Source organism: Narcine bancroftii, chromosome 4, assembly GCF_036971445.1.
Source record: "Narcine bancroftii isolate sNarBan1 chromosome 4, sNarBan1.hap1, whole genome shotgun sequence".
In the NCBI taxonomy this organism is placed as follows: Eukaryota; Metazoa; Chordata; class Chondrichthyes; order Torpediniformes; family Narcinidae; genus Narcine; species Narcine bancroftii.
The window spans coordinates 190,324,946-190,341,114 of NC_091472.1; the positions used below are offsets into that span (position 1 = coordinate 190,324,946).

General features: G+C 37.8%; 1 protein-coding gene and 1 long non-coding RNA gene across 3 annotated transcripts; one reads left to right on the forward strand and one right to left on the reverse strand.

Moving 5' to 3' along the window:
* Positions 1–1,020: 1,020 nt before the first annotated feature.
* Positions 1,021–9,060, forward strand: LOC138761367 (uncharacterized). The gene is made up of 3 exons (XR_011356276.1): positions 1,021–1,168; positions 8,053–8,148; positions 8,607–9,060. It is a non-coding gene; the product is annotated as an uncharacterized lncRNA (long non-coding RNA).
* vps29 (VPS29 retromer complex component) lies at positions 5,615–16,163 on the reverse strand. 2 transcript variants are annotated; one of them, XM_069933349.1, is made up of 5 exons: positions 16,077–16,163; positions 12,497–12,688; positions 9,683–9,918; positions 8,894–8,951; positions 5,615–6,051 (listed from the first exon to the last, which is right to left on the reverse strand). In XM_069933349.1, the coding sequence occupies exons 1-5, from the start codon at positions 16,077–16,079 to the stop codon at positions 5,974–5,976; spliced, it is 567 nt and encodes a 188-aa protein (XP_069789450.1). In that variant the 5' UTR covers positions 16,080–16,163; the 3' UTR covers positions 5,615–5,973. The 2 variants fall into 2 exon arrangements, with proteins under 2 accessions (XP_069789450.1, XP_069789451.1); XM_069933350.1 differs by lacking the exon at positions 8,894–8,951.
* Positions 16,164–16,169: the final 6 nt, after the last annotated feature.

Below are 16,169 nucleotides of genomic sequence, written 5' to 3' on the forward strand. Positions count from 1 at the left end.
AAAAAATCTTCAGTACTGCAGAATACCTGAATGTTCCCTTATGTCTTTTTTTCCACAACCGTTCTTTCACAGAATTAAATTTGCGTCGTTGAAACATAATTTCTTGACTCAAATCTTGATAGAAGAAAACAGGATTATTCTGAACCATCAAAGGAGATCTATTTTGCTGGGCATTTCTAATAGCCGTACGTAATATTGTCTCTGTCACAATAGTTTAAACAACAGATCAAAACAGATCTTGGATTCTGTCCTGAAAAAGATCTTCTTCTTAAAACTCTATAAGCACATTACAGTATTAAACCTTCAGGGAATTTATCCTGTCCTAACACTAGTGGAATCTATTCAGTAAAAAATTTTCTTGGATCTGGTCCTTCTATGCCTTTTGGCAACAATTTTCACGTTGTTCCGTCTAGATTGATTCTCCAAATAATCAACCTTTTTTGCTAAATTTTTATTTTGGATCTGCAATGTTTCAATTATTCTATTTTCATCTTGCAGTTGATCCTGTGCATCGACTAAACCTTGATCACACATTTCAAATCTTTCAATGGTTTCAAGCTTAAAAGCTCCATTAATGACTTCCGCCATCGCATTAATCTTGGATACTGTATCTGACTCGATACAGAATATATCTTATCTTCAAGATCCTTAACAGACATTTCAACAGAAGTAGATTCAGGCATAATGGGGTCTTGCTGTTCCTTAGAGACCACGGGATCTTCTGTCCCTTCCCTTAATTTAGTATCTTTTCTAGCAGTTTGACTTTGTATAAAAATCCCTCTCAAAGACCCCCCCAGCAATGCCAGGAGACTGACGATCAGGGTTATCTTTAAGCCAAATCTCTTTAATCATCTTCACTGAATCGATGTCTGGAAAAACCGTTGTAATTGAAGATGCATTTTGCAGCCCCACCACTATAGCAGTCGAATGACAACTCTTTAACTCTCCAGCTGGTGGCGCCCCAGCTGATTCAACTGTCAAAGTCTCAGTAACAACACCCGCAGTGGCCACCGTGCGAAACACTGGCACCCGTCCAGCCCCTTGTTCTGAAAGCTGTTGGATGCGACCTTCAGAGAGCCTCACCGGCTTAAAACGAAGCTTCAATGCTGAACTCTGCACGTCCTCCTCTGGATCCATTCTACGTTGAGACCTGGCTTCTTGTAAACAAGTAGGCTCAGACAATTTTGGAAAATGTAGTTTTTTAACAGTCTGTTGATATTTTCTTTTACCTTTTTTTTTGCATATAAACCATTAGGCACTAATCCAACACCTCTTATTATTTATAAACTTTTAAAAGAACTTTAATGGGCACTTAAAGACAAAACAATAAATCAGAGTCAGGAGAGGTCTGGAAGGCACGTCTGTTCCCTACGCCATCTTGCCACGCCCCCCCCGTCATTTTTGTTCTTGTTACATCTCTTCATCTCTCTGTCTGTTTTGTAGTTGTTCTGCAAATTTTCGTGCTTCTTCCGGATCCGAGAATAGTCTGATTTGCTGCCCCGGAATAACTATTTTAAGTACTGCTGGGTACTTTAACATAAATTTATCACCTTTTTTTCCATAGAGTCGTTTTTGCTGCGTTAAACTCCTTCCTCTTCTTCAGGAGTTCAAAACTTATATCTGGATAGAAAAAAAATTTTTGACCCTGTATTCCAATGGTTTTTGTCTTCTCTTATTTTCTTCATTGCCTTTTCCAATATATTTTCTCTTGTTGTATATCTTAGGAATTTTACTAGAATGGATCTTGTTTTTTTTTTGTGGTTGTGGTTTAGGGGCTAATGTTCTGTGTGCCCTTTCTATTTCCATTTCTTCCTGTAATTCTGGTCTTCCTAGGACCCTGGGGATCCATTCTTTTATAAATTCTTTCATATTTTTGCCTTCTTCATCTTCCTTAAAGCCAACTATCTTTATATTGTTTCTTCTATTATAATTTTCCATTATATCTATCTTCTGAGCTAACAGCTCTTGTGTCTCTTTAACTTTTTCTATCAGATTCTTCTAATTTATTTTTTAAGTCATCTACTTCCATTTCTATGGCTGTTTCTCGTTCTTCCACCTTGTCTACTCTTTTTCCTATATCTGTCATGATCATCTCTAATCTATTCACTTTTTCTTCAGTACTTTTTATTCTTCTTTTTATTTCACTGAATTCTTGTGACTGCCATTCTTTTACTGCTTCCATATATTCTTTAAAAAAAATATCCATGTACTTGCCCTTCCCTTCATCTTCCATTTCTCTGTGTTCTTCCTCTTCTTCTTCTGAGTCCACTCCAGGATCTGTGTCCTTGACCTCTGTCTCTTCTGGTTTTCTTGTTGGGTTGTTTGTTTTATTTTGTTGGGTATTTTTGGTCTTCTTATTTTTATTAGAAGTGTCTTGATGTTGGTCTTCTTCCTCTGGGTTGGTCATCTGTTGTTTCTTTGATTTCTTATTTTTACTCTCCTTTCTTGCTCTCTATGTTTTCCTCTTGCTGTTGTATTGTAGTTGTCTGTTTCAGCTGTGGAGATTGACTCCTCAGCTGGTCCCCCCACCTCCCGTCAGTGTTATTTTTGTCTTGCACGGTTGTGCACTTTTGTTTGGCTCTGTGAGCCATTTTTGTAGTCCCGAGTTCGGGGCTTCGACTGACCTCACAGAGCGGGCTTATTTTTACTCTCCTTTCTTGCTCTCTATGTTTTCCTCTTGCTGTTGTATTGTAGTTGTCTGTTTCAGCTGTGGAGATTGACTCCTCAGCTGGTCCCCCCCTCCCGTCAGTGTTATTTTTGTCTTGCATGGTTGCGCACTTTTGTTTGGCTCTGTGAGCCATTTTTATAGTCCCGAGTTCGGGGCTTCTCTCTCCATGGCAGGCCTCCTCATACAGGTAAGGCCTTCACCTTCTTCTTCCGACGTCTTTCCTCCTTCTTTTCTTCCCGTTGTTTTTGCTTTTTCTTTCTTCGCTGCCATTTTCTCCACACTTTTACTTTCACTTTGTTTTGGTTTTTATGTTTGTGCCTTTGCTTTTTCTCTATCTTTTTAAAAAACTTTTCTGGAGAGGGCTGGAGTTCCCCTACCGGCCACTACTCCATCACGTGACTCCTCCCCTTATTGAGGGAACATACACCTGTTGCAATCTTGGGAAGAAGGTGGAGAGAGTCAAAACTTTCAAGTTCCTGGGAGTCCATATCTCAGAATACCTTACCTGGAGCCAGCACATCAAGGCGACCATGAAGAATGCACTCCAGTGCCTCTACTTTGTAAGGAGTCTGAGGAGATTTAGCACAATGCATGTACTCTATTGAACTTCTACATGTGTACTGAGAAAAATATACTCATTGGTTGCATCACAGCCTAGTTTGGAAATACAGATGTTTAGGAACACAGAAGGCTGTAGAAAGTGGCAGTCAAATTCATCAGTCTGACCTGCCATTTACTGCAGACATCTGTACAAGTTGCAGCCTTAAGAAGGCAGCCAACATCATAAAGGACATCCATCATTCTGGTCACAATACCTTTTCTCACTGCTACCTTACGGCAGATGGTACAGAAGCCTGAAAGCCAGCATCCCTACCTTCAAGAGCAGTGTCTTTCAAATAGCTCTCAGACTCAGGAACCTCTACTTGGTCCACTAATCTGCATTACGATTACTGTGAATATTTATTATCTATCATGCATTTATTCTCTTAATTTAATTAGTTTACTTTTATATTTTTTCTTTATGTTTGCCTGTTTGGCTGCAGCAAGCAAGAATTTTAGGCATGTGCACATTTTATTATACATATGACAAACCTATTATCATACACTTTGTGCTTATCATTGAAGAATTGTGTTAATGTCCTTCCAAGATTGATTCAACACTCTGACTATTGGCTCCTTCATTCAGAATTCAAGACAAAAAAAAAGACCTATTTGAATTTAACAAATACTTTGACCAAGAGTCTACACCAGACGTCTGCCACTGGAAATTTACTCTCAAATACCATCTTATTCCCCCCCCCCCCACACCCCCCGTAGCTTGCATTCTAATAGGACGTTAGTTTGGATAGTTATGAAAATTGCAAATTAAAATGTAAATTTGACCTCCATCCAGACCTTTAATATGGCATGCAATATTCTCAGGTCTGTAGTGTCACTGTGACTTGAAAAAAATGTAATACATGATCATTGTACAAATATAGGAGTACTCAAGGGATGAAGTGTTATACTCATTCTTTCATCCCATTAGTTACCCTAATATTGTAACTGTCAAAATTCTATACACGCAATTACCTCCTGCATGTGGAGGTTAGACCAGGTAGTAATTCTTTATATCTTTGTTCTCTGCTATTAACTGTTATGCATGCAAACAACTCCACATGCACCAAATGAATGTAAAACTGCTAAGATCTTTCCAGTTTGGCAAGATGGCTGGAAAGAAATTAAGATCAGTCTATATCAATTGCCTTTTTTACTTTTCACATACAAAGGGAAAATTTTTTTAAACCATTTTCTTATTTTAGATTCCATTAATTTGTTATGCAAAATATAAATTGTGGTTGTTTTTAGGGGGCAGCTGTCATTTGGCACAAAGTAGTCACTGTTCCTATGGATACAACTGTTACAGAATACTCAGAAATTAGACCTGATGAAACTTGGAAGATGATAGAATGGTACTTACTGGCTTACTGGAATGAGAATATCTCTATTTTATCTCAGGCCTGAAGACCCGATTACAACTCTCAGAGCAATGCTGATCCTGCTTGCACTGGAAGTACACAGGAGTTCTAAACATCCTAAATATATTCTCAAGCCCAGCATCCAAGAACATTTATCTGAACATTCATTGATTTTGAAAAAGGCACCAAGATTAATTTTAAATATACTTTGATCAAGTTCGTCTGCAGCCCTACTGACAACCAGTTCTGTCTCAAACAGTCTGAAGGTCAACTCAATTCCTTGATCTTTGATGTCCTCTGCATTATAGCTACCATCCAACTTTCCTTCCATGTCAGCTAGGCAATTTTCAGACTCCTTTAAACAAATGCAATAGTAAACATTCAATTTCAGTAACTATTTCAAAAATTAACAAAAGGTTTCCACAAGTATTCCTTTTAGAAAATGGATTTTAGTGGTTTTAAATAGTGAGAATTTAAGCCACATTCCCAGTTGTGAGCCTACTTTCCATTAAGGCAAAAAACTACAATATTCTTGCTTCTTCTTGATTAACAGACTTTGCTGATTTGTACTGTATCTTGAATAACTATTTTCCTGACTCAAAAGAGCTTGTTAATAATAGCCAATACAAGAAGAATGAGCAATGTCCTTGATACCGTAACACAATCAACATCTTCAAATCAAGGTGTCAATCAAAAAAAGTTAGATGAATGTACATTTCAATTTTTTCAGTCTACTCTTCCAGAATTTATACAAAATTTATGACAATTACCGGTACTACTCGGATACAGAATATTCATGTAGCATCACATTATAAAGGGCACAAAGATGAATTATATTTCATTCAATTATTTCAGTAAAACAGAAAACAGTGAATATTTGGGGCTTGAAATTACATTTATTTGTGTGTGTGTGTGTGTGTATGTGTGTGTGTGATGGTGGACAAGCATTTCACATGGACCAGTAGGGTATCAGGAAGCAGAAACAAAATACAATGGCCAAGAATTTAATTACATGAAATTAATTACATGATAAACTATACCATTACAGAAAGGAAATATTTACAGGATTGAAAACCCTCAGTAATTCAGGAATGTGGCACCTTATGCAGCAAGGATCTCAGCTACCCTCATCAGTTTGTAGAATAAAGTTCCTTTCATATGGTTGGACAGTTAACTAGTCATTCATGGAAATTAAATTTACAATTCACATACAATGCAATTAAAGACTTGATCAAAGTTGAAAAGAGAAAGAAACTGTAAAAGGTAAACAATGAAATTATTTAAAAAAGCAGTCGTGATAACAAAATTTAAGATTTTTTGTATTCAATCCGTTCTACTTTTACATCATCAGAAATCAGCTGATAAACATAAGTGACTACTGTAGATGCCTGTATGTCCATTAATACGAATGAAGGGATGATATTTCTGGAAAAGAACATAAACAGTTAGTCTCTATATAAATTTATCTGTTTTTCAACATCTATTATGCAAAAATATGTTTTTACCCAAGTTATTTGCAATAAACCTCACTGGAAACTAAAAGTGAAGCTTCTGTTAAATTTTACATCTCATTAACCAAAGTGAAATGCAGGAATTACCGTATTTGATGAGATACAAGACCCCCCACCAGGGATAGCAGGGAATATTAAGAATTTTTTTTTTATTAAAGTGCATTTACGAGCAAGTTAGTGAACAGGTTCCTCCTGCACCTCTTGGGCTGAAGTGAGCTGCAGCGGTGGCTCCGGAAAGCACAGACTTGTACTGCTGGCGGGGGCTGCCGTGGTCAGTCTTCTCACCGAGGGAAGTGAGCAGTGGTGGCGGCTCTGGAAAGTGCGGGCCACCTGAGGGAAGGTGGCTCCTAAAGCTGCGGGCCCGCTTCCTAGACAGCTGCAGCATCTCCACGGGCTTCTTGAATTTCAACATCCTATATGACGCAGGGGATATTTTTGAGACAATTTTTGGGAAAATAGTGGGTCTTGTATGCTGTCAAATACAGTAAATAATTTGAGCTAGTTTTTATACAAACAGACAAAAATCACATTCATGAATTGATATTTATAATAATCAGTAATATCTTCCAGACTTTGAAAACACTAATCCAGCCACATATTTAATGACCAGAATGCAACATGGAGAAGATTTTCAATGTTTAATTACTGGATTTGTCTATTTTATGGCAAATAATTTTAATTTTACTGAGTTCATTAATGAAAAGACAACAGCGTTTCATTTCACCTTGGGATATTTCAAAGCTGAATACTTTTGAAATGTCTGCACTAATTAAACACAACAATGGCCCATAAGATAATGTTTCTTCTTAGCCAGTTCCTAGAAAAGAAACATTTCCACTCCAGCTGCGTGGCCTCTGATAGTGAGGCCAATCTGAGAGAGAAAACGACACTTTCACAGATGGAGCAGACAATGAGGGAGCATGTAATGAAGTAATTTTCCCCTTCCACAGGGCCTCTGAACTCTTGATGCAGACTCTGGTATTTAATGCCATCCCAAATGCTTCTTCAATGAACAACCATGCGCCACATATTCTCATACATACAAATCTTTTTCTTTGTCTTTAGATAGAGCTCAGAATAAAATGTGTTTTGCAAGCCTGGTGTCAGACACATCATTACCTGGCCTGCTCAATGCAGCTGATTGAGTGTAACTGGGGCCTCAATATTGATGATGTTGACCTGATATTAGTTTGTTTCACCTTTTGGTGAGGGCAAGATCTATCTTATGATTCAGAAGTAATTGAGGGCTTGGAACTTGCCGTCTGAGCACGTTCAGATACAAATATAATCCCTATACAGGTGCTTCCCTACTTACGATTGTTCGACATGATTTTTTAAAAAGTTACAATGGTTTGAATCCATATTTTCAATTTTGAACTCCATCTGTTCCCAAGCTTGCGATATACAGTACACTACTCTCTCACATCCCCATCATCCAGCAATTTATTTTAGTTCAATGCTTCAAATATTCTTCATGTCCAATGTGCTTTCAGCTGTGCATATTAATGGTTTTTTTCAGGGTGGAATAAAGGAATTCAAAATCTAATTACTAAAAAAATGGAAGGCGCAGTGTTCTTTTTCGACTTATGATGGGTTTGCCAGAATGCAACCCCATCTTTAGTTGAGGAGCACCTGTACCTATGTACGGGTAACCTTCATTCTGGAGTGTAGTCTTAATAAGTGGAGCAAGTTATCAATAGATCTGAATATTCACTCCATTCCCATGGTAAGATTATTGGAGGCATGATGCTGATTAGGGCAATGACTTTGTCTTTGATTCACAGTTGTCAGTGAGATGGTTCTATTGCACACATTGGTTATCATGATTGGCTTGTCATCAAGGAACAAATATAGGTTTGTGTGTATTTTGGTTAATATGGTTCATAGTGTGAAAAATAATTTTTTTTAAAAAAAGGAGCAAATATAGGATGGATATGAATCTCTGCAAGCAGCCAAGCTTGAGGAATGTGATCCAAAGACAATTAATTGGAGGGTCGAAGGCTTTGGCAAGGTAGGTTGGTGGTGTTTTCTCTACACTTTTCTTGAATTGTCACATACTGAGATGATATTCATTCTGCTGCTGGATAGAACCAACAATATGATCAGGGAACAGCTTTTCAATCTCTTGGAGGAGGTGGGGCCAGGAAAACCCTGGAATAATTTTACCAGTGGTAGATAGCAGTGAAAGCCTTCTCTGGTTACCACAGTTGGACTTGTCGACTTTCTTGAAGATGATCACATTGGCAGCATCTCTGAAATGTCTTCTTTCCAAACGTGGATTTGTGACAAACTTTTCGCCGTCAAGTGTTATCTTTTCAGTTGGAACACCTTCTGTTCCCAAGACCATGCTAATTTTGAGTAGGGTAACGCAAGAGGGTGTTGAATAACCAGATGCTTTGAAGGCTTTAGCTTGAGTAAGAATATTAAGTCGGACATTTCCACTATCAAATATGTCTTTTAACCCAACAGGTTCGTTAAACAGGATTGCTTTGCAAAGCACCACCATTCAGTCCACACAAAGGATCCCAAGTTTCAGTCTGCCTGTCACTAATGCCCCATCCCATTCTCCACCTAGCTGTGGCCTCTCACACTATTACAGATCTCATGCAGGCTTGAGAAACCCTCATCTTCTGACTGGGCACTGTAGAGTTTTCCCAGATCAAATACAGGAATTCTCTAACTTTAGGTCACTTTCTTTGATTCAGAAATAGCAGTTAGCACCAAGCATAATTGGTTCCAACTATAAATTAACCTACTTGATCTCCCTCAACAGCAATATTCTTTTTAGTCTTCTCATTCCTGTCCCCACCTTCTCTGAAATTGAAAACCAAATTATTTTCTCTCAGTTCCAATGAAGGCTCGTGGATCTGAAATGTTAACTCACTTTTTCTTTTCACAATAACAGGCTTACCTGCTGATTGTTACCGCATTGCTGTTTTAATTTTAGATTTAAAACTTAAAATTTTTTTTTATGACATCTTTGATGACAACTTAAAAAAGAAAATCAGACGATAGAATTGATAATGCCCACTAGGAATCATATTCATGACTTATACTGAAAACTTTCACACGGTAGTGTATTATGGATGAAACTTAAAAAGATGCATTTTAAATTACAGTACAATTCTGATTATCCGAAATGAGATTCACTGAAATCCACAGTTATCCGAATTTTTTTAAAAAAAATTTTTTTTGAATAAATGAGGATACCTAAAATCCTGGAGCTGAAGTGACTGGAGAAGTTGGGCTCCCAGTGGCGGCAGCAGCAGTGGACCTCGGCAGGGAGGTGTCGGTGATGGCCAGCATTTTTTTTATTGTGAGAACTAAATATTATTTTAATGCTTACAAAGCCTTACCTTGTTGTTTGTTGTTGTTTCAACACTGTTACAAGTGATTTGCTGTTGCTAGTGGGCTGTTTTTAAAAAAATTAACCTAATCTCCGAAAAAAAACGTTTATCCGAAATGGGCACAGCCCCGACCATTAAATTGGAGTTGTACTGTAACTTCAAATTGTCATTATATTATTCTACATCCAATGTACTCACCCTTCCAATGCATTACCAGCACCTGTGGCTGAACCTGGATTGATATAGAACTTGCTCTCCTGCTCAAAGGCCTCAAACTTGTGTGTGTGTCCTGATATTAGGATATCTACATCTAGCTGTCGTTGAAGCAGAGCCAGACTGGTCATATCACCCCAGGGAATCACCTGGTGGCCATGGATCAATCCAATTTTGAATTGTCCCACTGTTACCACTTTCTGTTCTGGATAATTCAAATTCTGAAATCAAGACAAGAGTGGTTACATATTTAAAAAACATCATAACCAGATAACATAAAAATAGGAATGCCAATATATATTATTTCAAATTCCTAATTTCATTTAATTATTGTGATGGAGAACTGGCCACAGAAAGTGATACATGGGCCACAAGGAGAAGAGAGAGTCTCACTGTCTGCTTCTCCAGGTGTAACTACAAACTAAATGAGAAATTGCTCTCAAGTCTACATGCATTCTTAACATAACATGCCAAAAACATTAATACAGATTTGGGCTTGTAATTTCTCACTGATGACCTGATAAGGATAGAGCATGGAAAAAAATGCTCAAAATTCTTTTGCTAACTCGTATCATGTTCTTAGTCAGTTGGTCATGCCTGGCTAACAGCTTAAAAGCAAATAATCTACACCAAGTTTTTAAACATGCTTATACAGGTACACAATCCTTTATCCAGACATCTAAAATCCAGAAAGCTCCAAAATCCAGCAAGTGGGGAGTGAGACAGCAGTTAAAATCGGGCGGGAGACTGGCAGCGTGAGTCGGGAGGGCTGGGGGGGGGGGGGGGGAATAGAGACCGGCAGTGCGAGTCGGGCTGGGGGGAGAGAAAGAGACCAGCAGCGCGAGTCAGGAGGGTAGGTGTAACTCTGGCTTTCTGAAATCCGGAAAAATCCAAAATTCAGAACACATTGTCTCCCAAGGGTTCCAGATAAAGGATTGTGTACCTGTAAAATGGTCTTAAATTGAAAAATATAATGATGCCATCTTTACGAACGCAAGATCAACAGAATACATGATAAATATAACTATCTCATGATCGCCTTGTTAATAGCCTCCATTATAACTTGAATACTCTGCAAAAACACATAGCTGACAGCATAAAACAGAAGTGCATTGCATGTATTTCCTCCTGCTTCCACAACCCCCCCCCCGAAAAACCATGTTGTTTTATTTTAAAAAAAATAGCTTTCACCTATTAAGATATTCATCTAGAACACGGAATCCTAGCAAGATACAAGTGCAGTACTACAAGTATGTAGTTGGGCTTCTGTTTAGGAAATACTAATTTTTTAAATATAGCCTTTTTGTCTGCTCCACTTGCTTTATAGCCATAGACCAACACACAGTTTTGTTAGTTTTGCAAGATGGAGTAATATTCTCAGGAGACAGAACAAAGCAAAGGAAAGAAATGTAATTAGAAGGGAGACCTATTCATTATGCATCCATTCTGCTCAAGTGCAAGAGGTGCCAATTGAAATAAAGCACCCAGAGAGTTCTGGTAATCTAGTCTCAGACAGACACTAAAAAGAATAAGCTTTGGAAAAAATAGTGGTAGGTAAAATAAACTGAGATTCTGCAATGTTCTATTTGACATCAGGCAAATCAAAGAAATAATTTGGTCAAGAAGAATCAACATTCACAATTAGCCATCATAGCTAAATGTCCTGCATGTTGTTAAAAACAACCAGAATTTTAGTTAGCAGAATCAGTTTAAGGGAGACATCATGTCTGGAATGTATTGCCAAAAAAGGTGGTAGTGGAGGCTGGTACAGTAGGGACATTTAAAAGACTCAGACAAGCACACGGATACAAGAAAAATAGAGGGTTATGGGTGTGACGCAGGGCTGATTTAATTTGTTGAGTAGGTTTACATTGGTCGGCACAACATTGTGGGTCGAAGAGCCAATACTGTAACGTTTTATGTACTTATTGCAAATATGCACAGCAAGAATAGGTAAAGGTCATCAACCATACAAAAGAAATGAGAAAGGAAATGTGAACTTGAAAAGGGAGTGAAAGATCTCTCTTACACCAACTTATGAAAGAATGAGATGCAATACACAGTAAATATTTAGTTCACATCATATGTTTGGGAGTATTCACCAAATCAGCAAAATATTTAAGCCTGAATTATTGGTGTACTGAGTACTAGCTATTGTGGATCAAGGTTATCAATAACTTCCAGTTTTACATTTAAATCCACATGCACAGATATTACAATATGCCATATTCTGTAAGGCTCACCATCCAAATCCAAGGGCGATAAAGAAAAACTAAGGGATATAGCCACTGGCCATTTTAGTATGCTGCTAAAATAGAAAGTGTTCTTAGCAGTGGAGCTCCTAATCCTGGTTTTCAAACAAAAGTACTGAACAACTTTAAAGAATGAATGCATTGAGATCATTATGAAACCAATAAATAGTTGAACCATTTGTTAGTTTGAAAGTCACTGTTGTGTGCTGGGTCTTTACATCTACAACTTTGTTCACTAAAGCATTGCTGATAAGCGTGGAAAGATGTTGAGATTCTTATTCCTGTTCCACAGCCACCACGATATCAGTGAAGGATGCACCATCATAATAATAAGTCAAGTACATAGTTGGTGAACTATTGGTAGAAAAAGTGTTCCTGTTGTACACTAACCACAAAAATCAGTGTCTCCAAGGTAGACTGGAGGCACAAGAAGAATTGTTTTACTAACACAATTCCTTTATTTTCCTTTCCCATTTAATCAATTGGTCAGATACTGAATTTTTGAAGCAGCCAAAAAACTATATTATTAAATTAGAGCATCCCTTACCTCATCAAAATCTCCTCTGACAATGTGGACATCGCCAGCCAGTGTTTTAAGATAATCATAGCTCTCTTTAGTGCACAGATTGCCTGTGCATAAAATGTGCTGGATCTTACCAGGTACCAATAGCTTCTTGAACTTGGCTGGTAATGTATTACAGCGGTGAGGAATGTGAAGGTCTCCCAGTACCAGCACCAACTGTAGGATAAAGTGGAAAACAAAAATAAATTAAGCTCTTCTGCACAACCAAATGAACAGCAGTACATGTTATATAATTGCATTGCACGAATGCAATTCAGAATTAGAATCCTGCCATTCTTTCTTCTTTGGCTTGGCTTCGCGGACGAAGATTTATGGAGGGGTAAATGTCCACGTCAGCTGCAGGCTTGTTTGTGGCTGACAAGTCCAATGCGGGACAGGCAGACATGGTTGCAGCGGTTGCAGGGGAAAATTGGTTGGTTGGGGTTGGGTGTTGGGTTTTTCCTCCTTTGCCTTTTGTCAGTGAGGTGGGCTCTGCGGTCTTCTTCAAAGGAGGTTGCTGCCCGCCAAACTGTGAGGCGCCAAGATGCACGGTTTGAGGCGATATCAGCCCACTGGCGGTGGTCAATGTGGCAGGCACCAAGAGATTTCTTTAGGCAGTCCTTGTACCTCTTCTTTGGTGCACCTCTGACACGATGGCCAGTGGAGAGCTCGCCATATAATACGATCTTGGGAAGGCGATGGTCCTCCATTCTGGAGACGTGACCTACCCAGCGCCATAATCCTGCCATAATGAGTGAATATATCACTATTGCTTACAAGGCTCCTCTTGGCAAAGATCAAAGTCAAGTCTTTTTCATTCCCTTGAATTCAAGGCCAACAATAAAAATAGCTCATTCTCAGTAATGGGTTCCTTGTTAACAAAAATGTGTTTGGAAATGCACATTTAGAGATCATACTAGGTTAGGAAATTTACTTTTGAAGCTCATACTTCGGAGGTTGCTTACATTTTACATCTTCATGGAAAGTTTTTCATCACATTTATTTTTTCTGTTTTATGGCTATCTAGATAACAGTTTTAAAGTAGCATTTAATCCTCTCCATTTCTGCAGGCCACTAAAAACTCACTTTCCAGTTTCAGCACAGCATTTGTTCAATGGACCATCGTACCACAAGCTGAATGTAATCACCATCATCCCTTTACAGTGAAAGCATTTATACTTTCTATGTCATTCCAATCACAAGCAGCTTTGTTATAAACTGGTTCAATTTCATAATGTGGCAAGTATTTGTCCAATTTTCACAGCCAACAAAGCAGGACTACCAAATAATAAAGGAGGTTTGAGCATACTTTCAGACTGCAGACCAATAACTCTCATTTTAAAAGTGGTCAGTATGTGTCAAATGCTTTAGCAATTCTACATCAATACAAGTTTCCATTCACATTACACTGGAAAATGAAGATTTTGCTTCCTGAACACTTTTGGGTGTATTTTATGAATTTTGGGCTGTTGATCATGAAAATCACCTTAAAATGTTCCTATCACACATACTGTTTTTTAGATATAACCTATTTTTGAGATTTCCTGTCATATTGTAAGTCTACTTCAAGCAGACAAAACCATGAAGTGCAGTATCATTGAAAATTGATTTTCTGCATTTGTACTGGAACGTCTTCCCTGACAATCTTGGTGCAGTTAGTGACGAACGTGGTGAAAGGTTTCACCAGGACATTACGAACATGGAAAAGCAATATCAGGGCAACTGGAATCTATCAATGCTGGCCAACTATTGTTGGGCACTGACACAAGAGGCATCAGATACTGAATATAAAGGAAAATCAGTGGCAAAACATTTTTAGGTCAGTTGAACTAACGCAATGTGTCAGCATCGTTATGTTAATAAACATACTAAATTAAAAAAGTTTATTTAATGTTTCTCCAATTTCCTACGTGATACAGCAAATCTGAAATTATCTTTGTGTTCAACTTGAAGTTGTCTATCAAAACCTCCAATTTCTTTTCAGGAAACAAACCCTTTGAAAAAAAATTGTTGTCCAGTGTTATCACAGATAATATTTTAAAAAAATAACAAGTTGAAAGATTACTGTCAACCTTTTAAAAAAAATCTACAATCATGCCAAATTCCAGGTCAGGAATCACTCATTGGTTTATGACTCTTTGCAATTCATCTTGGAAGTGGTCTAAAAGAGTATAAAAACGAGTTTTCACAATACCGTCATTTTAGAAGTGAGATCAGCTACTAAGTTTAAATTATGATCTTGATTAATATATCAAAATTATTAAAAGATAATAGAAACACATCCTTCACATTAACATACAAAAGTGGTCACTGAATCTATTAGCTCCTTTTGCTGAATCAAAAGATCTATAGATATAAAGATCTATAGATGTCTGTGGAAATGCAAGTGTTCAATTCTCACTTCAGTGATAAAGACTCAAACTGTAAATGATCAAATTAAAATTCATTCCCTTCACTGTTTCCTTGGAGAATTAGGGAACAATTATGCTACTTTATGAAACTAATATTGAATATCAAATCTTTTTTTAAAATCAACAGCAATTTTACACAACAGGGTATTGACAATTTTATTGACAGAGCATCAATTTGTCATTTGGCCCTTTATACACATATTGATCTTTTAGGAAAGTTATTCAATTAGTCATTCTTGTTCTTTCCACATTGTCCTTCAGTTTTTATTTCCTTTAGTACACTGATTCAGGCAAAACTCCATACAACGTCTTAAAATAAGGAAAATGAAAATAATTACAGAAACAAGGTACATTTCTTCAGAGAAAAGATTCAAATAGTAGCTAAGAATAATCGAAACAAGCATATTTGTCACATGAACAGAATTAAGTGGATGTTTTCCCATACAAAACATGGTAACTAAAATTCTTGAATCATATAGTTTGGAGAATGATGTGGGAATAGGGCAGGCAATAATAACTGAGAATAAAATAACACAAATAAACATATTCTTCGATACTGAATTTCACATTAGAACTCTTCATTCTGACCTTAAACGTTAACCGTACTTTGTTTATCTCCACCGAGTTCCTCCACAGATTTTTTTCCTTCAGGTTTAGAATGAAAATTCACTCCATTTCCTCCTATTCTAGGTAGTTTGCAGGCATTCCGTAGTCGGGTCAAACTACAGAATATATTCAGGTTAAATGACAACTCAAGCAGAAGCTTCAGATTAATAATATTTTTTTCAAATGACCATTTTTAAATGTTTTCGCCCGGGAGACAAACATCGCACGATTGGGAAATGAACATTGGAAGCGCTTTAAAAAAGAAAGGAGCGTCGAGGGTTGACCAACTCCTGTTTCTGGACCATAGAGAAGTCTGTCCAGTGCTGGGAGTCTCTGCACTGAGACTTGTCCAGTCCAGCTGAGACATCATGTGACTGTGCTAAACCGGCTGCTGCAGGCCCCGGACACCGATCATCATCGCAGCACATTTCGAACCCGTTGCTCCGACATTAAGAACCGTTCGAGAGACCGCGCATACTTGTTCTCAAACCAACTAGGCATAAAGCATCAACATAGCAATGACCAGCGTTCGAGCTCCGCAAACTCACCATTTTCCAAGCGTCCAAACAGAAAACACTTCTTCGTTGAACAGATGCAACACCCAGTGCAAGCGCAACCAATCAGCTTCCAGTTTAGGAACC

Bases quoted from the DNA above. Each gene is read 5' to 3' on its own strand.
- vps29 (XM_069933349.1), bottom strand. The intron at 8,952-9,682 runs GTGAGTACATTG...TTTCAATTTCAG, and splicing joins GCTGGTAATGCATTGGAAGG to AGAAGGTGGGGACAGGAATG. The intron at 6,052-8,893 runs GTAGGTTAATTT...GTTCTTTTCCAG, and splicing joins TTGCTGTTGAGGGAGATCAA to AAATATCATCCCTTCATTCG.